The sequence below is a fragment of the Aptenodytes patagonicus genome, chromosome 2, assembly GCF_965638725.1.
Source record: "Aptenodytes patagonicus chromosome 2, bAptPat1.pri.cur, whole genome shotgun sequence".
In the NCBI taxonomy this organism is placed as follows: Eukaryota; Metazoa; Chordata; class Aves; order Sphenisciformes; family Spheniscidae; genus Aptenodytes; species Aptenodytes patagonicus.
Window position 1 is genome coordinate 167,670,741 of NC_134950.1, and position 25,520 is coordinate 167,696,260.

General features: G+C 41.9%; 1 protein-coding gene across 3 annotated transcripts in view; it reads left to right on the forward strand.

Annotated features, from left to right (window-relative positions):
- MINDY4 (MINDY lysine 48 deubiquitinase 4) overlaps nucleotides 1-25,520 on the forward strand; it is a 102,051-nt gene that overhangs the window by 67,109 nt on the left and 9,422 nt on the right. For 2 of the 3 annotated variants that reach the window (XM_076332019.1, XM_076332020.1), the window contains exons 14-16: nucleotides 821-884; nucleotides 2,809-2,970; nucleotides 20,404-20,584. In XM_076332019.1, the coding sequence (XP_076188134.1) occupies nucleotides 821-884; nucleotides 2,809-2,970; nucleotides 20,404-20,584 (407 nt within the window). The remainder of the gene's footprint in view (nucleotides 1-820; nucleotides 885-2,808; nucleotides 2,971-20,403; nucleotides 20,585-25,520) is intronic. The other variant, XM_076332021.1, reaches the window with a different exon arrangement.

Sequence of the window (25,520 nt, forward strand, 5' to 3'; positions counted from 1 at the left end):
TCTCTTCTCTTCTCTTCTCTTCTCTTCTCTTCTCTTCTCTTCTCTTCTCTTCTCTTCTCTTCTCTTTTCTCTTTTCCTTTCCTTTCCTTTCCTTTCCTTTCCTTTCCTTTCCTTTCCTTTCCTTTCCTTTCCTTTCCTTTCCTTTCCTTTCCTTTCCTTTCCTTTCCTTTCCTTTCCTTTCCTTTCCTTTCCGTCTCTTTCATGGACAATATAGTATATAGATTATATCATCTACTGTTTGTGGATATATTCCAAGTATTGATGATAGGAATGACAAATGCATGCATTTGTGAGAACATCTTATCTGAGTACTGGAATAGGCTGCCCAGGTAGGTTGTGGAGTCTACCTCCTTAGAGATATTAAAAAAACGTCTAGACATGGTCCTGGGCAACTGGCTCTAGGTCGGGCCGCTTGAGTGGGGGGCGGTTGGACAAGGTGACTTCCAGAGATCCCTTCCAACCTCAACCATCCTGTGATTCTGTAATTCTGTAAGACAAGTAGTCCAGTAGTTCTAATTTCTAAAGTTCTAACTAGTGGTGACAATGGCTTCTTTCTCCCCTACAGCTATTTTCTTTAGTCTAGCTCTAACAAACTGTTGCTTGCCACAGGTTTAGTTTATGTATACACTTTTTTTTTGCCATGCAAAGAATCACTTTGAAAGGATTCCAAAACGTAGAGCTATATTTATGGTCGGGAAACAGTTTGGGTTGGTTTTCCCCAAGATTTAGAGGCGTTAAGTCTAATGAAAAGAAGCAAATGTATTTCAATTTACTTGTATTCTTCACTCCTAGTTTAATTGTGTTCTCCACTCCTTTTCAGGGTGCGCAATGATTTTGATGTGCTTACAAACCGATTGATTGGCAGCCATGGCTATTGTACTCAGGTAAGTTAAGTGTGCGGTCTTGGGGGTGTCCTACGCTTCTGCATGCAGAGCTGTGAACTGACCTCTGGGAAGAGGTGGCATTGCTTATTTTAGGTTCCTTATATTTTTCCTTTTTCACCATAATGTCAAGCACCTTCATCCTTTATTCTTTTTTCATTGTGTTTTGGCATATTGCTGTCTTTGCTTTCAGAGCCTTTGCTTTTTGGCCTGGTATTCTGGTCTGCGTGTGTCTGTACCTGTGTGTGCATTTGCTCATACTCCTTTTGTCTGCCTCTTTTGAACTCCCTAGTTGATTTTAGTGCTGAGATACTGCTGAGACTGCAAACTGTGTTTCCTCCCTGCCATTTCAGAAAGGTGACTGAGGTTGCATGTCTGATCGTACAGCTCCTCTGTAAACGGTCACTGCCCAGCTAACTGAGGTGATGCTGACTGAAGCTAACTGGTACTTCAAACCGGAGACACTGACTTATTATAGGTGTGTCTAAAAGACATGTGGTGCTTGAAAATAAGCAGTTTGAATTGCTGTCTGACTTTTAGGACCACAACTTTATGTACTCTAAACTCCAGCTCGTGTCCTGAACCAAATGTCTCCCACTGGCTCTAGGCCTGTGGAGGCATCCACTCAGTTGGAAACGCTTTGCCTTGGACACCTAGGTGGAATGTAGATCCCAAAATTCTGGGACATGGATTCCCCCAAAGCTGGGACATGGGCAGTTGTGTGGTCTGAATATGGTCCACAGCTATTAAACGTACTGCCATTTTGGCTGCAAAAGGCAAGCTTCATGTTCTTCTCTTGTACTATTGCTAGAAGACTTTTATACTGTGGTCACATGGTGATTCCTCAAGAAGGTGGTGGAACATCACTGGTGGATTAGTAGTCCTAAAAACATCAGTAAGAACCTATAAACTTTGGGGAGTCCTTCAGGAGAAACATAGGACTATAAATACATGCAGTATTTTTAAAATCATACATCAAATCCAAACTGGCAATACCAGTGTTATTCATGTCTTCAGGCATGGTAATTTGGACTATTTTTTCTGGAAACTTTCTTATTATTATTTCCCCTCATGTTTCTTGACATATGTTATTTATTAATAGTTAGCTGGTTCATTGCTGTAGCGCAGTCTGCTGCTAGATATTGTTACATGCTGTTGCATCCTAGCTGGCCCTTGTGGGATCTTATGCTAAGCAAAATGTCTAGTGTCTCTGTTCCTTGAACTTCACGTGCAATCATGCACACATGCGCATATGCACACACACACACCCTCTCACATGTATTTAGCCTCTGACATACTTCTAGTTCAATTGGAGAGGAAATAATGAAAAATCTGCTATAGTAAGTATGAGTATATTAGTGATATGGACCAGATGTGAAGCCATATGGGTGAACGTCTTACTGAATGAGACTTAAGTTTGTCCAGAAATAATCGGTGAGAAGAAAAAATCTTGTAACAAATCTTGTCCAACATACAAAATGCATCACTAAGCACATGCAGAAATATCAGGTAGTACTGTACAGGCTTTTAATTTATATCATTCATGCTGTAGCTTTCATTGTAAAGAAAAAGGGACACAAAATGTTTTAATTTAACAAAACCCCCACAACACTAATATGAGAAGGTTGAGAGTTGGACGTAAGACTAAATTGGTTATCAGTGGTTTGCCTCTGGAAAGATGAACATTGAAAACTCCGCAAATATTTCCTCATTTTACTTTGGGAGTAGACTTTCCCCAAAATATCTGGAAGAATTTTTATAAGCAATCCTAATCCTAACCCTAAACTTAAAGCCACCACATAAATTAAGAGTCTGGTACATGTGTAACTTTATCAATCCTGAATCAATCTTGTACTGATGTCTGGTAGAGACAAGATGTTTAACTTCTGGGTTTTTTTGGTTTTTTTTTTAAACATGTCACAAACAGGAATTGGTGAACTTGCTTTTGACTGGCAAAGCTGTGTCCAATGTTTTCAACAATGTGATAGAGCTGGACTCTGGAAATGGCAATATCACAATTTTGAAAGGTATCACAAGCCGCAGTGATATTGGTTTGCTGTCTCTCTTCGAGCACTATGATGTTTGTCAGGTATGCTTTCCATTCTTCTGATTTTAATTAAAAAGGAAACAATTAAATTTAAAATTGGCTTGGAGTGAGTATAGCAGCTAAGACATTATGGGCTTGATTCAGTTGCTCACTCAGAGGCATCTAGCACTGTTTTAGCCGCTCCAAGGCAAAGCGTGGCCTCCCTTCTGGATGCAGGTTCTGTGTCACAGCTGCCACCCCTTGGTAAATGACTTGGGTAGTCTACAGCATCTCAAATCTTACATGCCTGTGTCATTTTCTAACTGATCACCTGAAGTGGGAGTCAGCTTACAGACTAACACACTTCTATTTAAGTGGCTACTGTATAGCTCTGTATACGTGAACTAGGACTTGCTCAGTGAAGTCTGTGGAGTTGAAAGATGTTCAGCTGACTACAAGTCAGCTTGCACAAGTCCAGGTATATGACATCAGTTGCTCTTCCCTTATCTACCAATGCTGTAACCCCGTAATAGAAGGCCACCAAATTTGTCAGGCATGATTTGCCCTTAGTGAAGCCATGCTGGCTGTCAACCAATCACCTCCTTATTTTCCATGTGCCTTAGCATAGTTTCCAGGAGGATCTGCTCCATGATCTTGCCAGGCACAGAGCTGAGACTGACTGGCCTGTAGTTCCCCAGGTCTTCCTTTTTTCCCTTTTTAAAAATGGGGGTTATGTTTCCCCTTTTCCAGTCAGCGGGAACTTCACCGGACTGCCACGACTTCTCAAATACGATGGATAGTGGCTTAGCAACTTCATCCGCCAGTTCCCTCAGAACCCGCAGATGGATCTCATCGTGTCCCATGGACTTGTGCACCTTTAGGTGCCTTAGATGGTCTCAGACCTGATGTTCTCCGACAGTGGGCGGCTCTTCATTCTCCCAGTCCCTGCCTTTGCCTTCTTCAGCTTGGGCGGTGAGGCTAGAGCATTTGCCGGTGAAGACCGAGGCAAAAAAGTCATTGAGTACCTCCACCTTCTCTGTGTCCCGGGTAACCAGTTCTCCCATTTCATTCCGGAGAGGGCCCACATTTTCTCTAGTCTTCCTTTTATCCCCAATGTACCTATAGAATCTTTTCTTGTTGCCCTTGATGTCCCTGGCCAGATTTAATTCTATCAGGGCTTTCACTTTCCTAACCTGATCCCTGGCTGCTCAGACAATTTCTCTGTATTCCTCCCAGGCTACCTGTCCTTGCTTCCACCCTCTGTAGGCTTCCTTTTTGTGTTGGAGTTTGTCCAGGAGCTCCTTGTTCATCCATGCAGGCCTCCTGCAATTTTTGCCGGACTGTCTCTTTGTTGGGATGCATCGCTCCTGAGGTTGGAGGAGGTGATCCTTGAATATTACCCAGCTTTCTTGGGCCCCTCTTCCCTCCAGGGCTTTGGCCCATGGCACTCCACCAAACAGATCCCTGAAGAGGCCAAAGTCTGCTCTCGTGAAGTCCAGGGTAGTGAGCTTGCTGTGCGCCCTCCTTGGTGCCCTCAGGATCTTGAACTCCACCATTTTGTGGTCACTGCAGCCCAGGCTGCCCTTGAGCTTCACATTCCTCACCAGCCCCTCCTTGTTGGTGAGAACAGGGTCCAGCATAGCACCTCTCCTCGTTGGCTCCTCTACCACCTGGAGAAGGAAGTTATCATCGATGCATTCCAGGAACCTCCCGGATTGCTTATGCTCTGCTGTGTTGTCCCTCCACCAGATATCGGGGTGTTTGAAGTCCCCCATGAGGACCAGGGCTTGTGAGCGTGAGGCTGCTCCTGTCTGTCTGTAGAGGCCCTCATCCGCTCGGTCTTCCTGGTCAGGTGGCCTGTAGCAGACCCCCACCGTAATGGCACTTGTCCCTGCCTTCCCTTTAATCCTGACCCATAAGCTCTCGGTCGGCTCCTCGTCCATCCCCAGGCAGAGCTCCGTGCACTCCAGCTGGTCATTGACATAGAGGGCGACACCCCCTCCTCGTCTCCCCTGCCTGTCCTTCCTAAAGAGCCTGTATCCCTCCATCCCAACACACCAATCATAGGAGCCATCCAACCACGTCTCCGTGATGCCAATAAGGTCGTAGCCCTGCAGGCGTGCGCACGTCTCTAACTCCTCTTGTTTATTCCCCATGCTATGTGCGTTTGCATAGAGGCATTTAAGTTGGGCCCCCGATGAAGCTGTCTTACTGGCTGGAGTGGCTGGAATTCCTTTGTGCTGCTCTTCAAGCGCTCTCCTGCTGACCTGTGATCCTTCTCCAGGCTCTGGGCACCTGTTGCTGGCACTGGCATCAAACTGGTAGAAGTGGGATGGATTGAGGTTCCCCTCTCCTGGCAACTTTAGTTTAAAGCCCACTTCGCCAGCTTGGCAAGCCTATGACTGAAGACGCTCTTCCCCTTCTCTGACAGATGGACCCCATCAGCCCCCAGTAGACCAGGTTTCCCAAAGCGAGTCCATGGTCTAAGTAGCCGGCTGTGGCACCAGTCCTGTAACAATTTGTTGACTCGCCAGATTTGACTGGCCCTTTCAAACCCCTTCCCTTTGACCAGCAGGATTGATGAAAAAACTACCTATGCTCCCGAGTCCCTTACCGCCGCTCCCAGGGCTCTGTAGTCCTTCTTGATACTCCTCAGACTGCTCCTGGCTGTATCACTGGTGCCCACGTGAAAGAATGGGATAATAGTCAGTGGACTGTACGAGGCTTGGTAGTCTCTCGGTGACATCCCTGATGTGAGCCCCTGGTAAGCAGCACACCTCTCTAGAGAGTGCGTCAGGTCAGTAAACGGGTGCCTCCGTACCTCTCAGAAGAGAGTTGCCTACTACTATCACCCGTCGCCTTTTCTTAGTTGTGCTCGTTGTTATACTGCTGTATTAGCAGTGAAAAAAATAATAGACAATTAAAATAACTGTCAATATAATGGGAATGTTCCCTTCAACACGTCTTTGAAATTAGTATTTTAATTGTAGTCATCATGAAAACTGAAAGATAGATCAAAAATTTCAAAGTGACAGCCATTAATTTACCTCTGGAAAAAATTGTATAACGATTTCATTGGTTCTCCATCAACATTGTCATAAAGATGGACATCTTTCCTAAAGACATGTTCTATCTTTAACAGACAATCTTGTGTTTGATGCAAGGATATTATCTGAAATTCTCTTATTCATGTTAGATGCTAGATTAGATAATGATAATGGTCCCATCTGGATTTGCAGTCAGCGCCTCTATAAAAATCTGAAAGTGATTAGCAAAGAGGTTGTTTGTAGTGACCTAATATAAAAGTGTGACTGAAAACAAAGCTTGATTTGTAACTTTCCCATATGGCTAAAGTCAGTTACATTTTTCCACTGCTCCCAAATTATAATTTTTGATATTTTTAATTAACGCAATGCTTTACATTATTCACAAGATTATAATAAGGCTTAAATTCAGTCACAGAATCCTAGAATAGTTTGGGTTGGAAGGGACCTCTAAAGGTCATCTAGTCCAACCCCCCTGCCGTGGGCAGGGACATCTTCAACTACATCAGGTTGCTCAGAGCCCCGTCCAGCCTGACCTCGAGTGTTGCCAGGGATGGGGCATCCATCACCTCTCTGGGCAACCTGTGCCAGTGTTTCACCACCCTCAGCGTAAAACATTTCTTCCTTATACCTAGTCTGAATCTCCCCCCCTTTAGTTTAAAGCCATTCCCCCTTGTCCTGTCACAACAGGCCCTGCTAAAAAGTTTGCTGCCATCTTTTCTCTAAGCCCCCTTGAAGTACTGATAGGCTGCACTAAGGTCTCCCCGAAGCCTTCTCTTCTCCAGGCTGAACAACCCCAACTCTCTCAGCCTTTCTTCAGAGGAGGGGTGTTCCATCCCCCTGATCATTTTTGTGACCCTCCTCTGGACCCGCTCCAACAGGTCCATGTCTTTCTTATGCTGAGGGCTCCAGAGCTGGACGCAGTGCTCCAGGTGGGGTCTCACCAGAGCAGAGCAGAGGGGCAGAATCCCCTCCCTCGACCTGCTGGCCATGCTGCTTTTGATGCAGCCCAGGATACGATTGGCCTTCTGGGCTGCGAGCGCCCATTGCTGGCTCATGTCCAGCTTTTCATCCCCCAGTACCCCCAAGTCCTTCTGGGCAGGGCTGCTCTCCATCCCTTCATCCCCAGCCTGTATTGATACCGGGGGTTGCCCCGACCCAGGTGCAGGACCTTGCACTTGGCCTTGCCAAGTCAAGACAACATATCAGTGTATCCATATCAGTGTATCCAAATCAGATTAATTCAGAACAAACTGGACTAAGAATAAATTAGCTTCTGTGTCTAGTTCAAGCTCCTTGTCCTTTTCTATAAACAAAGTAACATTTAAAACCTCAAAAAATGGTTATGCACCACTGTAGCATTTTTTCCATTCTCTGGTGAGGAATATGACTTCTAAGTGGCAAAATGGTAAGTGAGGTCAGTGTAGGTAAGAGCTATTTCTTTCCCATCTGCCCTCTAAAAATAAAATAAAAAGTTACCCAGAGAATCAGACAGAGTCTTCCACTTATTCTGCAAATTATATGGTGGAGGGGGTCTGTTTCTTCTACTGCTGTGCTCTTGCATGGGAGGTGGACTCATGAGCAGTGATCTGTTTTCCAAGCCAGTGTCTCTTAATCAGTTATAGAAACTCCAGTAGATGTAGTTTCCTTTTTTTTTGGTCTACACTAGTTAGGCATCTGATACAAATTGTCTTGCTTCTTATTAAGAACATCTGCGAGTGCGCCGCATTTCAGTTCGTACGTCCCAGCGCATGCTGCAATGCCTGCCTTAGGACTAGGACAAAAGTCGGATTCTGGTGGACTTTGGCCTCGAGTCAGGGGAGTCTCCAGTGTGGCTTCAGCATGAGGGGCCAGATTCTGCTTTCTGTTACAAAGATAAAAGTTTAGAACAATTTAGAAAAAATGTCACTGATAGTTTGCAGTAGCGGAACTGAGAATAGAATTTGCCTGTAAGTCTTTCAAACTGACTCTTTTCTTCCTGTCAGTGTTTTGGTAAGTAGATTCAGCATCCAATTACATTGTGGCTATGAGGATGGTAACTGAAACCAGTGATGGAAAAGGACTGTCATTTTTGGTTGTTTTGTTTTTTGTTTCCAGGAGTAAGAAAATCCTGAGCGTGATATATGGTGAATCATAGACATTCGAGTTGGAAAACTCCCTTTAGGTCATATCCAGCCAATCTCTTAGGGGATAATTCAGGATATTTTTATGTCCTGTTATATAATAGGCTTTCTTTTAAAAATCTGCATCCATGAAGTTCCTGCCTTTCTGTTCAGATGGCCATTTATTAGTTGATTGTAGTGCATGTAACTGTGAGCTTACCTTTTTTCTCACGCGTCTCTACTTTAAAATATGAGGAAGTGCAAATACAGATGTGCAGGTACCTGCAAATGTGGAGATTCTAATATCTACTAAACAGCTTGTGCTTTGGATGTACTAATATTAAATCTGACTGTTCATTTACTTAGTTTCCTCTGATTATCATTCTTACTTCTAATCCAACCTGCCCCCTAAACAATTCATCCCCATCCGCTAGACATTTGCAAGCTGATGTAACAGTTCCTCCCTTTTTCATCAGTACATCCTGTCCAAAGCTTATTTTTATTGCTCTAGTCCAGACTCCTTCCAACTTACCAACGCATTTAGGAAGAGATATGCAAGATTCCAGGCTAGATGCAGTAAATCCACATAGAGAAAGATTTCTATACCGTTTTATCTCCCTTGTCTAATATGTGGAGTATTTGTATATAATCCACAATTTCCTTGGCATGTCTTCTGAGTTGAAAATATCATGAGGGTGTGAGAACTGAATTAATCCTTCTGTCAAACTTCAACAGTAGCAAATCAGAACAAAATGATCAGTCCCTTTTTCCCCAGTGTTTGCCTGAAGAATCCCTCTGTTGCTGATCTAATAATCTCTTTCGGTGGATCATGCCGAATGTGTTATCTTTGCTGATTGGAAAAACGTGTGCTTCATGTAATTTGTCTGGAATTGTTAATGTCTAATCATCACTCTTAGTCCTAACATATCACCATGCTCAGTATATGTTTTGTAGTGTAATTACTTGTTGCAAATTGTTTCACAATGACAGATGGATTCATTCAGTCTAATTCATATGCAAACATTTAGTTTCATAGTGAGATTCCGTATTTTAGTGCAAAAAACTTAAAAGTCCAATTCTTTGGACTTTGGCAAGTTACACATCTTTGGATTTCTTTCCTTTGTGCTAAGCCCTCATTTAAGCTATATTAATTCCATCTGATCTTACACATTTAACTAAGAGACCTAAATTGAGATTTTAGGTCTCCTGGGGTTTTTTAGAACTTTTAAAGCAATAGAAACATTTCCAAAATCTGGTCAGCCCACATAAAATTGGTGCAGGTTTTCCTCTGTTCGCTGGGCTGCAGTGTGCAGCAGTTCAGCAGTAGTCTCATGGAAGCTGAGTTGTTTCTGCAGCAGGGACAAGACCGCAGAGAAAGGGGTGAGGTACAGAAGTGGGCAGGACCAATCATAGCAGTCATGGGTGAGAAAGTCCCTGCTTTTCGGTCAGAGTCTTTGGCCTAAATGCCATATTAAAATTGCAGGTGAAAAAACTTTGAATGATGAAATGCTCTTTTTAAAACTTACTGTGATGTTAAAAGTAGAAACAGATGCTCCTCGTATTTATACCAGATCATTTAAGAGACTAACAGCAACAAAAGAGAAAAATCATCTGCATTCTCATCTGAAGAATTTTAAAGATACTACTACTACTACTACTACAACTACTACTACTACTACTACTATCATTTATGTGCCATTTCCTATTAATAGATCTGTGCTTTGCAAAAGAGGCAAGTATCATTACCATTTTACAGGGCGGGTAACAGACAAACAGATGTCAAAGTGCTTATCCCAAGAATTCATCCAGTAAGCTAGTGGCTGAACTGGGGAAAGAGTACAGGCCTTCTGAATCTCTCATTCTAAAGTTAGTATGATACTGGCTGATGAATTTGGCCATCCTCCTGAAATGCTTTTTTGAAGCCACTTTAGCTATGTGCTGTTGTACATGAGGTAATGGAAGTATTGAAGGTTACTTGTTTCTTTTGAACCTTGACTCCGATTCTTTGTCTTCACTGATTCTTTCCTGCTTTTAACCTGTCCTGCTATAGTAGTTAAAGCTCCTATCATCTGACCTCCCAGACTCACCCTACTCTGATTCTTGACAATGTCCAAGACTCTGCCTCAGCTGTCAGCATTTCAAGAGACTGATGCTTTTTAGTTTTTGCATTTCATAGAATCAGAATTGTTTAGGTTGGAAAAGACCTTTAGAATCATCAAGTCCAACCGTTAACCTAACACTGCCAAGTCCACCACTAAACCATGTCCCTAAGCACCACATCTACACGTCTTTTAAATACCTCCAGGGATGGGGACTCAACCACTTCCCCGGGCAGCCTGTTCCAATGCTTGACAACCCTTTCGGTGAAGAAATTTTTCCTCACATCCAATCTAAACCTCCCCTGGAACAACTTGAGGCCATTTTCTCTTGTCCTATTGCTTGTTACTTGGGAGAAGAGACCGACCCCCACCTCGCTACAACCTCCTTTCAGGTAGTTGTAGAGAGCAATAAGGTCTCCCCTGAGCCTCCTTTTCTCCAGGCTAAACAACCCCAGTTCCCTCAGCCACTCCTCATAAGACTTGTTCTCCAGACCCCTCACCAGCTTCGTTGCCCTTCTCTGGACACACTCCAGCACCTCAATGTCTTTCTTGTACTGAGGGGCCCAAAAAATGACAGAAATTAAATTTCTTATGAAAAGGAAGAGAGAACGTGGCATTGACAAAGAAGTTACATGCTCATTTTTCCTATTTCTTTTCAAAAAGAGAGGGAAACATAAATAAACAGAATTTTTTTCATTAAAATTCCACAAATGGGAAATATTATCTTTGGTCCTTTTGATGAAACCAGCACACTCTGTGCTATAACAAGACCTACTTGAATTATTAAATTCAGCACACGTGCTCTGTCTTCTGGCACCTCACCTGTTTATTTGCCCTGTGGAACGTCCTTCCTATAACCTTCTTCGCTGGTAAATATGTCTGCTAAACAGGCGCCTTTCTCAGTCAGATGGACTGGATTCAAGCCAGGTCATTGGTGGGGTTGCAGAGGGGGAGGTTTAGAAAGAGGTTTTTAACCATCTCATTTAAGAAACCAACAACAAAAATATGCGTGTGCAAAATGGAAACTGATGGTTGGTTTTAATTTTCCACTTATTTTTCAGTAATGGGTATGCGGCAGATACTGCGTCACGTAGATGCATTCGGCAAGGGACCCTGCTATTTAAGACATTTGTGAGCGCCACTGTGGGCAAAAACATGTGATGCATAGAAGTTTGACTGGAACAAGGCTGACAAGGCATTGGCCATTTAAAAAGTCTGTTCTTCATTCCTTGTTTTTACATCTCCCTTTCTAGCCTGAAACGGACATTTTCTTTAATGAAGTCCTATTGTCCTCCTACTTATCCGTGGACAGTTATCTTCCCAGAGGCTAGTAACTGTTGCTGGGATATTGGCATTGATTTCTTGTCAACGTCCTTCCAAATACAATAGAATCACAGAGTTTTTATTTAAGACAATAAGAATAACAAACCCCACATGTTTAAAAGAGCTCTGCATGCTTTGCAAACAGACAAAACAGAAAATGATAAGTCAAATATTTTCCACATGTCTCTCCAGATTATAAATACCTGCATTTGGATCTGGATTTATCCCATCTAACTTTAGGTCCTTTACAGGCTGAAAATGCTTAAGGTAAGAATCCAGCCAATTCCCTGTATAGCTGATGACGGGGGAGTCCAAATTTCTGACAATACCCATCTCTTCCTTGTTTGATTTTACAGACAGCCAAAGCCAACCTAAGCTAGGGGCCAACCTACGTTAAAGGGGCCAGAAATAGATGCTGAAGAGTTAAGTGGACTGAATCTGGACCTATCTTTGTCATTGCAGTGAAGTAACGTATTGAAATGAATTATGCGTATTGAGTATGTATTCATGTGTATTGAGGGAATGGCAAAGTGCTGAATTCTGAATGAGGGTCAGAATCTCCCTCAACATTTCTTCACTTGATGGGACATACCAGAAAAGCAGCAGAATGGAACAAGGATAAAGAAAAATCCTGAGGCTACCTGGCACCCTGGCGTCTATCTCCCTTGCCGCAACTGCTATCTTCTTTTATGTTGTGGCAGCATAAGAGAACTTTAGTCAAAAGCCAGTGCTTTCCAGGAGTCTTTTCCTTGGTTTGGTAGTCCTGGGATTGAACACACATCTCTTTCTATTCTTCTTCATTAATGTTGCCCTTTTTTCTCCCCAATTCATTATCAGGAAGGTTTCCTTTTCTACAACAAAAAGGATTCAAAGCTGCAGAGAAATTATCTAGGGCTTCCATGTAGCAGTAGTGTTTTCTACTACAATTTATAAATATCTGGCTAAAAACTCTTCAACTTCTGCCTAACCTGGCATAGTAATTAAATTATGCATACTTTGAATGTCAGATCTTGTGAACATTAATTTGATTTCTCTTAATCGGATTGAAATCAAGTACATCTCAATGGCAATAACTTTACCCTCAAGGTGTCCCTTAACTATATGCAAATATAATAGTAATGTGGCTGACCTGGTGTTTTAATAGTGCTGGTGGAATAGGTGAACTGAGTCAGTGGTGTTCTTGATCACCCAAGGGCTATTAAAGCGTATCTGCTTTTACACCATTGACACTTCAGTCTTAACACTGTTGGAACATTGTTTAATATTAATTCAGTAAAGGTCATTGCAATTGCAGGGAAAAAACGTTGACAGAACAAACAATAGGCTGTGGCCTGTAACTGTGAAAGCTTTGTGTAATTATCCTTTTGTCTATCAATCCTATTGGATTCAGTACAACTAGCAATAACTCAGTCTGACAGAACCCAGACCTATGTGGAATCACATGGGTCTCACTACAGCACTGTATGATTACTCTGGAAAATAAGCATCTATAACAGTTGTATTCAGGCAAACAAACATAAAGCAAGAAATGACTGAATATAATTTTAATTAAAAAAAAAAAAAGTAAAGTCCAACAAGCAAGGAAGTGAAATTAAATTAAGTGATAACAAAACTCCTGGAGAAAAATGCCATCACATTAGCCATATCCAGTGATCCTCCTTGGTTTTGATATCATCTTCTCTTCTTCTTTAAATCATGGCCACTGCATAGGAGTGATAACCTAATGTTTGTTTCTGTTCAAGGTAAATTGTGTAATGGAATCCAAGAAACACAGAATCTGGGTTATATTTCTTGTTTGTTTCTTTTGGTATACACGTGGCAAAAGATAGCCTTGTTCAATGAGCAAATAAAATCTGAGTGGTGAAATACCATACACTCATTCTGGCAGATATATTGCAATAATTCTCCAGTAATAAATATTTGTCTGTAGATTTAATTTCAACATTGTGCGAATATACACTAAGTCAGATGTGGAAAAAGACCACCCGTAGTACTGAAAATGAGCCCTTTGAAGGTGCTTGCTTTTGAAAGGTTGACATTTTCCAAAGATGAGAATTGTGTCCCTGAAATTTATGAGCACTTTTAAGGGATTGTAAGGGAGAGGGTTAGGGTTAGCGAAGTCTCCATAGGAATTGAAAACTCGCAGCATGAAGAGACACCTAATTCATTCTCCCCCCCTTACTTTTTTTTCCTGAAGAAGATTAATGAGCATGTTTGAAAACAAATATTTGAGTAGTAATGCATTATTACTTTTTAATGCATTATGATACTGCAAGCAGCAAAAAAAAAGGATTCTTTTTATGCTCTGCAAAGTAGAAATACAGCCATGAGCCCTTAACAAAAATAATAATATTTAACAAAATAGATTCAAGTCACATATCCCTGATTTGCCTTTGGAAGTCAGAGCCAGCATTACACTCATAGGGCAGCATACAACAGCTGGAAAGAAGGGCCCCATTCCCTGGCAAGCACTTGTTGGATGACACACACTCTGACTGAGTTTAAAGGGTTTCCTGAGGAGTCAGAACACTGGGTGTTCATGCTTGTTCTTCCCTGTCCTGCTTCAAGGGCCTGTTACATTCCAGGATCACTACCACCAACCAGCCTGGCCAGGCAATTGAAGAAGCACTCACCCTTCACCAGCTGGACCAGTTAAATGAGGGCATACTTTTAGTCCACACTCAACAACTGATGCTTGAAGAAGCAGGCAAAGGAATCCTCACAATTTCCAATCCTCACAATAAATACTTCGTCAGTAGCGTAGTTAGACATTGTATTTTGTAGAAAAAACCTAGACATGTTTTGGGGAATGCTATGGGAGAGGGAAGTTCCTTATAGGAAGTCTAGACAAAGTAACATGTTTGGGGAGAGGAAGGAATTTTAGCCTCATGGATAAAAACCATTCCATGCCGCTTGACCTTAAAGCTGGAGTGTAGGAATAACCTGAGGTGTCTGGAGAGCCAGAAGCCCCTGGAAGGTGATGATAGTGGGACAGAGTGACCGGTGGTTCTGAGGAGAAGAAAACCTGCAGTGACCAGCCAACAGCTGGAACGCAACTTGATGTTGAAGGCAGCAGCTAATCCTCAACTAGTATAATTGACGTAACTGAAATGAAGACTTCTCTCTTTATATGGGAGATGACAATTTGACCTGCAATGTTTTTATACTCTCCTTATTGTCTTAAAGTTCATGCCCTCGCCTTCTTCTGCAAGCATTGTAATTGAGAACTATACATATTTGGAAAATGTTCCTACAGACCTTTCTCATCTGAACGATTTGTCCTGACTTCAATAGGACTGTTCATGTGAGTAAGAATGGGAGTGGATGTGTGCTTTGAAACAGTTCCGTATCTCTCTAATCTTGGTTTGTCAAATGTTTGATGAAGCTTGGAAGTTACTTTAGCAGACATATGTAGGAAGAACACATTTTTAGGAGAAGGCTGGCTGTTCCTTTTTGGTGTTGATTTATCTGCATATTAAAATATGCATGTTTGTGAGACTGAATCTTTTCATCCGTATCCCTCTAATTTGCCATCTTTTGTTGCATCTGTGTATTTCTTTTCTTGATAACTCCTGTTTTGAGGATTGTTGTAAGCTTTTAAAAAAATTTCTTTACTTTTAAGCCAAGAATTTACATAAAAAGCAAAACTGTTGTATAAAAGGGTGTTTTAAATAGATATTAACAAAATAATGAGTCAGAGAACAGTTACTTAATTAGCTAGAGACTTGTTATCTAACAAACATCAGAAGAAATTCTCACTGGGGAAGATAATTGATTTTGTACTCATATGACACTTCAGATATAAATTCTAAATCTCAATAATAAAAAACCCACACACTCCTTATCACTTGGGATGCTGTTTACATTTTTAATTACGACATCATATACGTTGGCTTCTGCCTTTTAGCAGTATATTAGATGACATTTGCACCTGTGTGCCCAAGGTGAAGAGCTGGGGGCTGTACTGTAGAAGCTGTATCCGCAAATCTATATCTAAAAAACACATATAAGAATTTTTCTGTTAAAAGTTTTCCAGTTTCTACTAGCACCCACTGCATAGGCTGAAGCATGATTTAAATCCCAGAGTGGTAAAGGTAAAGGTAGCAATAGAGATGATTTCTGTAGATTATATCACTTGCCATATTACTGTGCAAACCTCTTCAAAACTACCTGAGCCTCTAAACTAGCAAAGTTCCTTTGATCCATGTGTCTGTATTATGGAGACAGGAACTGACCTTACATTTCTATGCACAGATATTTGCACACTTGGCTGCCATTCCTTGTTTTGCACATTGGTAGCATACCAGCAGTGCAACATCTGTTTAGCAAAGGATACATAAAACTGGGGATAAAATAAAGATGGTTATACACAGCGTCCTGCACAGTAATGATTCTGGCTACTATAAGAATAATAAGCAGAGCCACAGTCAGAAACATTCCACTGAAAGCAAAAAGTTTTATTTTGATTTTTAGTTTCCCTGAGCGATTTATCAAAGATACAAACCCCAACAATTCAATGGGGAAAAAAACAGTATTACTTTGAACTTGGAATACAGCTTTCAATGACAGGAATATAGCTAATAATAAATATCTGTTGTAGCTGAATATTAAAATCCTAGCTGGAAGAAATAAGGTTTCTTTGCTACATTAAGCAATCTAATCACTATTTTTACTCTATTATTTACTACTGAAGGGGCTAATATCATTAACTGATACTGCAGCTTTAAAGCAGCAGCATGCAATAGGAGGATGGTATCTGTCTCAGAACACATTAGTGTGAGGTGAAGAAAATACTACAAGATATTCACTGACCTCAGGGGATGCAGGAAACTTCCATGACTCATTTTAAATTAGCATACATTAAGTTTCAAAACCATAGATACGCTTCCTCAGGTATTAAAACATATATATGTCTGCCTTAAAACATAAATTCCATGAGAAATAATAGATATGAGCCTAAATATACATAAAACTAGCCTCAATCCTTTGCTGGACTTGAACCTTAAAGACTATGGGGTGAAGCAGCAGAAAAAACTGATTAAACTGATAATTGGGTACATATATAGATAAAAGCAATTACTCACAAATCCAAAGAATTGCTGTAGTAGCCCACATTTTAAATAGCTGGTAGATTTAAGAATAATACTTCAAGTCAGTAGAATAGAATAGAATAGAATAGAATAGAATAGAATAGAACAGAATAGACTATTTCAGTTGGAAGGGACCTACAGGGGACCATCTAGTCCAACTGCCTGACCAATACAGGGCTGACCAAAAGTTAAAGCACGTTATTAAGGCACTGTCCAAATGCCTCTTAAACACTGACAGGCTTGGGGCATCGACCACCTCTCTAGGAAGCCTGTTCTAGTGTTTGACCACCCTCTTGGTGAAGAAATGCTTCCTAATGTCCACTCTAAACCCCCCCTGGCACAGCTCTGAACCATTCGCACGCGTCCTGTCACTGGATAGCAGGGAGAAGAGATCAGCACCTCCCTCTCCATGTCCCCTCCTCAGGAAGCTGTGGAGAGCAATGAGGTCACCCCTCAGCCTCCTCTTCTCCAAACTAGACAAAGCCAAAGTCCTTAGCCTCTCCTCATAGGACATGCCTTCCAGCCCTTTCACCAGCTTTGTTGCCCTCCTCTGGAGGCATTCAAGGACCTTCACATCCTCCTTAAATTGCGTGGCCCAGAACTGCACATAGTACTCCAGGTGAGGCCACACCAACGCTGAATACAGCGGGATAATCACCTCTTTTGACCGGCTGGTTATGTGGTGTTTGATGCACCCCAGGATGCGGTTTGCCCTCTTGGCTGCCAGGGCACACTGCTGACTCATGGTGAGCCTGCTATTGACCAGCACCTCCAGATCTCTTTCTGCAGGGCTGCTCTCCAGCCGTTCCTTTCCCAGTTTATACTTGTGCCTGGCGTTATTCAGTCCTAGGTGCAGAATCCAACATTTCAACTTGTTAAATTTCATCCCATTAATCATAGCCCAGTGCTCCAATCTATCTAGATCCCTCTGCAAGACCTCCTGTCCCTCAAGAGAGTCAACAGCACCTCCCAGTTTGGTATCATCAGCAAACTTGCTAATGGTGCATTCAACTCCTGCATCCTGATCATTGATAAATATATTGAACAGAACTGGGCCTAGAATTGAACGCTGAGGAACACCGCTGGTGACTGGTCGCCAGCCAGATGTAACCCCATTCACTGCAACCCTTTGAGCTCTGCCCTTCAGCTAGTTTTTCACCCAGCGCACTGTAAACCCACTCATCCCACAGTTGGACAACTTGTCCAGAAGGGTGCTGTGAGGCACAGTATCAAAAGCCTTACTAAAATCCAGAAAAACTACATCCACCACCTTCCCTTCATCCACTAGGTGGGTGACCTTATCATAGAAGGAGATCAAATTAGTTAAACAGGACTTTCCTTTTGTGAACCCATATTGACTGTGCCTGATGATTCCATTATCCTTGGAATGCCTTTCAATAGTACCCAGTATAATCTTCTCCACAATTTTTCCAGGAACTGAGGTTAGACTAACAGGTCTGTAGTTCCCTGGGTCTTCCCTCACGGCCTTTTTGTAGATTGGAATAACGTTGGCTAGCTTCCAGTCAGCAGGGACCTCCCAGACTCCCAAGACCTTTGGTAGATGGTAGAGAAGGGTCCTGACATAACATCCGCTAGCTCCTTCAGAACTCTGGGATGAATCCCATCAGGCCCCATGGACCTGTGCACATTCAGCTGATACTGCTGGTCCCTTACAATTTCAGTGTCCACAAATGGAAAGTCACTGTTCCCACACTCGTGGTCCTCTGACTCAGGGGACTGGGCAGCCCAAGGTCTATCAATATTATTAAAGACTGAGGCAAAAAATGCATGGAATGCCTCCGCTTTTTCTTCATCCCTATTATTCAGATGACCATCTTTAACAAGTATCGGTCCAATATTTTCTTTAGACCTCCTCTTGCTACTAACATACTTAAAAAAGCCCTTCTTGTTATCTGAAACAACTCTGGCCAGTTTCAACTCTAATTGAGCTTTGGCCTTTCGTGTCTTCTCCCTGCATAAATGAACCACAGCTCTGTAATCTTCCGGCGAAACCTGACCTTGCTTCCAGAGATCATACAGTTTCTTTTTCCTCTTGAGCTCCACGAGGAGTTCCCTGTTCAGCCAAGCTGGTCTTCTGCCCTGGTTGCTTGACTTATGACACAGTGGAATTGCCTGCTCCTGTGCTTCTGAAAGGTGGTTCTTAAAGACTGACCAGCACTCGTGGACTCCTCAACCCTCAAAAGCAGATTCCCAGGGTACTCTTGCTAAATAGCTCCCTGAATAGCTTGAAGTTTGCTCTCCTGAAGTCCAGGGTAGCAACTCAGCTGTCCTTTTTTCTCATTACACTGAAAATTTTAAACTCAACCATTTCATGATCACTGTGGCCAAGACAGCCACCTACCATCACATCTCCCATGACTCCTTCTCTATTGACAAATAGCAAGTCTAGAAGAGCATCTTTCCTAGTTGGCTCACTGAGTACCTGTGACAAGAAGTCATCTCCTACAAACTTCAAGAATTTCCAAGACCTGCTCGTCACAGCAGTGTGATATTCCCAGTTGATGTCTGGGAAGTTGAAATCTCCCGTAAGGACAAGGGCTACTGTTCCAGAAATTTCTCTTAATTGCCTGTAGAATAACTCATCAGTGCTTACATCCTGGCTGAGCGATGGGTAGTAGACACCCACTACGACATCTCCTTTGTTTTCCTTACCCAGAGGCTCTCCACCACATCATCACTAACTATAAGGGCTGTGCAATCAAACCTCTCCCTTACGTATAGTGCGACACCTCCACCTCGCCTGCCCTGCCTATCCCTCCTGAACAGCCTGTAGCCCTCCATCCCAGCACTCCAATCGTGGGACTCCTTCCACCACGTCTCACTAATACCAATGATATAGCAGCTCTGGGAGCTGACCAATGCTTCCAGTTCCTCCTCTTTGTTTCTCATACTGCGTGCGTTGGTGTACAAGCATTTCAGATATGCTCCTGAGCCCTCTGTGCTCCCAGGAGCAGTGTAAATGTTCCCACTAGGATTGCCACCCTCAGGTGATGCCATGCCAACCCTTGGCTTACCTACTGCAATCCTGTTGGTATCCCCTTCCCCCATCGATTCCAGTTTAAAGCTCTTGAGTATGAAAATCATTTATATGCAATTCATACAGAATATTTAGGATATTTATAAATAAGTATACTTTCAAACTTTCAAAAGGAGGGCAAAAACTTAGAAAAAGCATCTGTTAAAGAAATCATTGGGTTTTTTTCAGCTGAGAATATTTCATTTTTAAGAATAATGAATCAAAAGAAGTGCTTCTGTTATTGCTTTCTTCTAGTAGCTGAAAATATTTTACATATCTGAACTGTGAAGCTAGAAGAAGATGCTAAAGTGAAGGGAATGTATCATATTCTTAATCCAAGAAAAGATTTTGGGCTCAGTTTAGTTGCCCACATGGGTGTCTCATGTCATCTGAGATCCTATGAAGTCTCTTTCCCGGCTGCCAGGTACTGTTGCATACGAGCACGGTCTCCCATTGATCTTATGTAGTATTCCTGACCTAAACTCACTGTGGTTTTATAGCTATTGCAGAGGACAGGGTTTCTTTTGGTTCTGATCATCTGGGATATGATCTTTTTGCTGTAAGGATACTACAGCCGGATTTCATTACCCGCCTATAACTCAAGGCCAGATACTTGCTTTATATGTTCCATGATTTACCAGAGCTATCCTGGTCTGCTTCATCAGCAGTATATAATAAACCTTTGTTAATGTTTGTAGACTATAATAAATAAGTGATCTTATACATCTCATGTTTTCCACAATGAATTGTTTCTCCCCCTGCCCCCCCGTGATGTTCTAATGTTTTGTATCTTTCTTTTAGGTTGGTTGTTACTTGAAGACCCCTAAATACCCAATTTGGTTGGTATGCAGTGAAAGCCACTTCAGTGTGCTTTTCTGCTTGGAAAAGGATTTACTAGGTGACTGGAAAACAGAGCGGAGATTTGATCTATATTATTATGATGGCTTGGCCAACCAGGAAGAAGAAATACGGTTAACAGTTGGTATGTACGACTCAGTAACTCTGCGTTTCATCTCTGGTGGTGGCAACAGCATCACATCAGAAAGAAGAATCCAATAACACGACGATGGTCTCAGGCGTTAAGGATTATTTGTGTGCCTGTTTCCTAATTTCCGTAGTTAGTTTTGGTGGTTAATTGGAAATTAGATTTCACAAGGAAATTTTGAGGATAAACTCTTGAAAGGGTTAAAAGTGAGCATATGCTACTTTATACAGACCGGTAAATCTTTCAGTGACACTGATTTCCAAGGAACAGATGGTGATCTGGCCTATTCATGCTCCCAGGACTATAAACCATATTTAACTACTCCCGTTCTCCTTCACATCTTCTCACATCGTTTCTACAGACAGAAAGTGCAAGACTCCTGTTCCTCAACCCTACATGCCTGTAGTAAAATGAGCAGAGAGGGTGAGGAAGCGTGAAATCCTTGCCTCCAAAACCAGCTACTTCAGAAGATGGCAGTAATCTGCTAACAAAGTCTAGTCTCTTACCTGCTTGTAAGCATTCCTGGAAACACAAGCATGCAAAAGATCTTCTGACTTGTTACACTCATTCTTTCAGGAAACCATGCCAAATTATGCAGCTGCTTTTACAGTAATTACGTATTTCTCCAACTGGAAGGCATTTGGACAAGAAGTATTCTGATGCTTAGAAAGCTCCTACTTATTGCCATATTAAGACATTCTTGACCACTAAATTCCTATTTGTTAATAATATCCGACTTATCTTTTGTTTTCTTTCCTTCAATATATTTATACAATCTAATCAAATTCCTTCTCAGTCTTAAGGAGCCACTCTATTGTAGTCCACTCTTTAAAAATAAGCTGCCTGTATTCCTTCTTTGCACCTATATTCTGGTTCTTGGACAGGTTGAGTTATACACAGGTGTTGTATGTTTTAATTGAGTCCATGTGGCAAAGCTGTTTGTATGGTGGGCGTGCTGGGGGCTTTAGCATCTCACAAGATTTGGTAGTAAATTCAATCGTCTTTCTGCCTGTTATTTATCCTCTTATTTTAATTAAAATCCCTGTCATTCTATTGTAGTGATCACGTTATATATTGTCTCAAAAACATGTTTAACCTTTACAGGGCTATAGTTGCCAACTGGTTCCCACATGGTCTGTCCCAGATAAAAGATTCTTTGTAAATGACACAGATGATACAGTTCAGCATAGGACTAGAGAGATCGAGACACATTTTTTCCATTGTGTTGTACCGTGTAACATACGGTCCAAAACAGGTGTCCTTATCTGTCTTTTCATCATTAATAAATCAGGAATGTTTCCAAAATCCAGAGCTACCAAGCACTCTGAGATCCCTGGATGAGAAAGTGCTCAGAGTTTGTATAAATTTTTCTCTTTACTGTTCAACCTGTCATGGCATATCTGTATATTTCTCCTCAAAGACTAAACATGCATTGAGAGGTAGATATCTTTTTGTTGTGGCTATAGCCTCTTCCAGGAATGTGTCCTAGTAAATCTTTTGTTATCTGTGAAATTCTGCAAAAGGCTGTAAGATGCAAATAATTTCATCATTCCAGGGAAACGCTATCCTAGTTCTGGCTGTATAGTAATTCTTTGTTAGGTCTGGAGAAAAACTGAAATTACTTTACAGCAAAAAGGCAACACTGATCATACATCTAAACCATGAATACAGTACCAGATAGAAATATCAGAATGCTAGTTATTACTGCTATTTCCATTGTGGAAATATCAACAAGCTATGATGGTTAGGCAGTGTTACCTAGAGATACAACATGAGGTCCTGGATGCTGCACAGCCATATGTCACTGGTGCTGGGTAGCAAAGTTGTTTGCTTTTCACTAGCAAAAGGTGAATTCCTTGAAATGGGAATCTTGTTTAGAATTAGGAAGATTACAATCAAGGTCACATTTCAGGAAATCTTGAAGAAATTACACTGGGCAAGGAAGGCAAAAAAGCCAGAAAGAAAGAGTAGGATTACATTTCGGGGGTAATAGCAGTTGCCACTTTATATTGAGAATTTGCCCTGCTTCTTCTGCTTATAACCATTTGCCAAAATATGGACAAGGAATATGAAGTTCCTTCCTAAAAGCAGGCAATGCCTGCTACTGAGTTCAATGTACTATCCTACGTAGACGAAGGTTCTTTAATCCTTTCCATTGGGGTGGAAATTTCTGATAGGCAGAGAAGGAAAACAAGCCAGTGTATCTAAATTAATAACCCTCTGCATTTTGCTTATCTTCTTTTTTCAGCTGTTTAGGGACTGAGTGGAGATTCTCTGATTTTTGTTATATGTCACAGAAAGTACTTGTATGAAAGAGTGTGTTGTACTGCTGAGAGAGATACTGCTCCTCCTTTCTAGCAGATACAGTTAACGCCTATGTTAGCATTTACAATATGTTGTCTCCAAGTGAAGATATAGGGAATCTTTGTACAATCTTTTTTAATAAATCATTCTTATATCTCATTGGTGCATACCTCCAACTCAGTATCCTTTTAAAGGTGTTTTCAAAAAGCAGCTGAATAATTGCTAAGAAGACTATAACTGAATGTCTCAGAAGATTCTTCCAGAGCCATAGACCCATCCTCAGCCCCTTTGCAGATCCCACAGAAGATGGCACAAGCAGAAGTTCAGATACTGGAGACAGCTTCTAGGGAAAGCGGGTATATTGATTATGACACTTCCTTCAGAACAGTTTTTTCCCACAGCTAAGATGAGATTGTTCCAATGTGCAAAAGTCTTCTGGAAAGGTTATTAATAAAACCACTTGCTAAGGTTGCCATTTCAATTGTGAGCAGTATTTCTTCTTTCAGTGATTGTTCAGATTTCACTCTTCTGAACCTGTACTCATCATATCTCCTGAATAGCAAGTTTGTCTGTAACTGTGCTGGCATTCAGTTTCTCACTACCCTTAGCTTAGTATGGAAGTGAAGATATAAAAGATCATAGAATCCTAGAATAGTTTGGGTTGGAAGGGACCTCTAAAGGTCATCTAGTCCAACCCCCCTGCCCTGGGCAGGGACATCTTCAACTAGGTCAGGTTGCTCAGAGCCCCGTCCAACCTGACCTGGAATGTTTCCAGGGATGGGGCAGCCACCACCTCTCTGGGCAACCTGCGCCAGTGCTTCACCACCCGCAGCGTAAAAAATTTCTTCCTTATATCTAGTCTGAATCTACTCTCTTTTAGTTTAAAGCCATTCCCCCTTGTCCTGTCGCAACAGGCCCTACTAAAAAGTCAGTCCCCATCTTTTTTTATAAGCCCCCTTGAAGTACTGATAGGCTGCAATAAGGTCTCCCTGGAGCCTTCTCTTCTCCAGGCTGAACAACCCCAACTCTCTCAGCCTTTCTTCTAGGAGAGGTGTTCCATCGCCCTGATCATTTTTGTGGCCCTTGATGGAAGAGCATAACGTCAATGTGCCTTGCTCCAAATGAGTTATATGAAACACTTTAACACAGTTTGTTAGTTAATTAACTTAGCTAAATGTTCCTTGCCTGCTCCTGTAAGATACACCTTTAGTGACACTTTTTTTCCTATTCTTTTCTCTTAAAAAACCTCCATTCTGTGACGGATGCGCTCGACCCCTTATCCAAACTAGCGGTAATTTGGTACAGCTCCAAAGGAGGTAAAGGCCTGAGCTGTAGCCGAGCCAAGAACTCCCTCTATTTTCAACCTGTTCTCCAAACACCCGCAAAGGAACAGAGTGACACAGTAAACATCAATACATATGAGTTTGGAACATCGATCATGCAATTAACGCATAAATAACAAAACTCATTTATCAAAAAACAATGTAAGTTGTGGGTACAAGGAGTCTCATGCCTACCTTTCCATCGCATGTGATTTGACTATGAGCCAACCACTTTATCCCATAAATATGACAGCCTAAGTGAGCCTTCTTTGAGATCTCCCTGCTGGGCAGTGTGGCTGCCTGGCGGTGATCTCTCCTCAAGCTGGGACGCCTCTCAAGGTTGCTCCTCAAGGCAGAGAGACCTTTTACCAACGGCAGATCATTGGACGAGCCCCATTTGAGCTCCCCCTGAATTGCAGCTAGACTGCCGCCAGGTGACTCTCCCCTTGAGCAGGGATGCCTCTCAAGGTTTGAGATTCCTCACCTGAGGCTCAGAGATCCTTCCTTGCCCGAGGCGGAGAGATCCCTTACTCCTCAACGTTGAGAGATCCCTTACTCCTTGATGTTGAGAGATTCCTTGCCGCACCAGATCCTCAGTAAGTGACTAATGGCTTGTTAAACTTTGTAAGTGTCACTAACTCAAATTTTCCTTTGTATGTTTCTTCCATGCAGTAATTAATAAGGTGAACCTTGCCATCAAACTTATTGTACCTTAGTAAACCACTGTCAAACTTTGTTAAATTCCATCGAATTTATTGAACTCTGTCAAATTATTATTTTACCTCAATAAAACATATTGCCACTTCTCTCTTCTGAGTGAGGTGCATTCCACTCCTCCGCGACACATTCAAACCCCCTGCTTGGAAGAACTCAAGTCTAAAAATGACAAAATTCAGCAAGTTGACAATGACTGGGAAAGGCATCTGTGCCATATGCCTATCCTGCTACCAGTACTATGGTCAGGACAGTGGTTGTTACTTCTTACTATGAGAAGATCCAGAACATCAGTATCGGGAATTCCTGGAGGGATCCAAATACTATTGGAGACCTCTAACAAACTGTTATAAACTCTTCAATATTAGGATAAAAGAGGCCCTTTGAAACTTAAAAGATTTCTGTGTACCTCTTAGTTCCTGAGGATCTAGGAGAAAACTGCCAATACTTTAAGTACTTTTAAATATTGTCTATTTCCTACTACTCCAGCCCTTACAGTCATTCAGAGTTTTCTGCATATATTTATACCAACAAGATCAACAGGCAAGGGAGAGCCAGGCTCTCTCTATGGCATGAGGAAGCCAGGTATATCT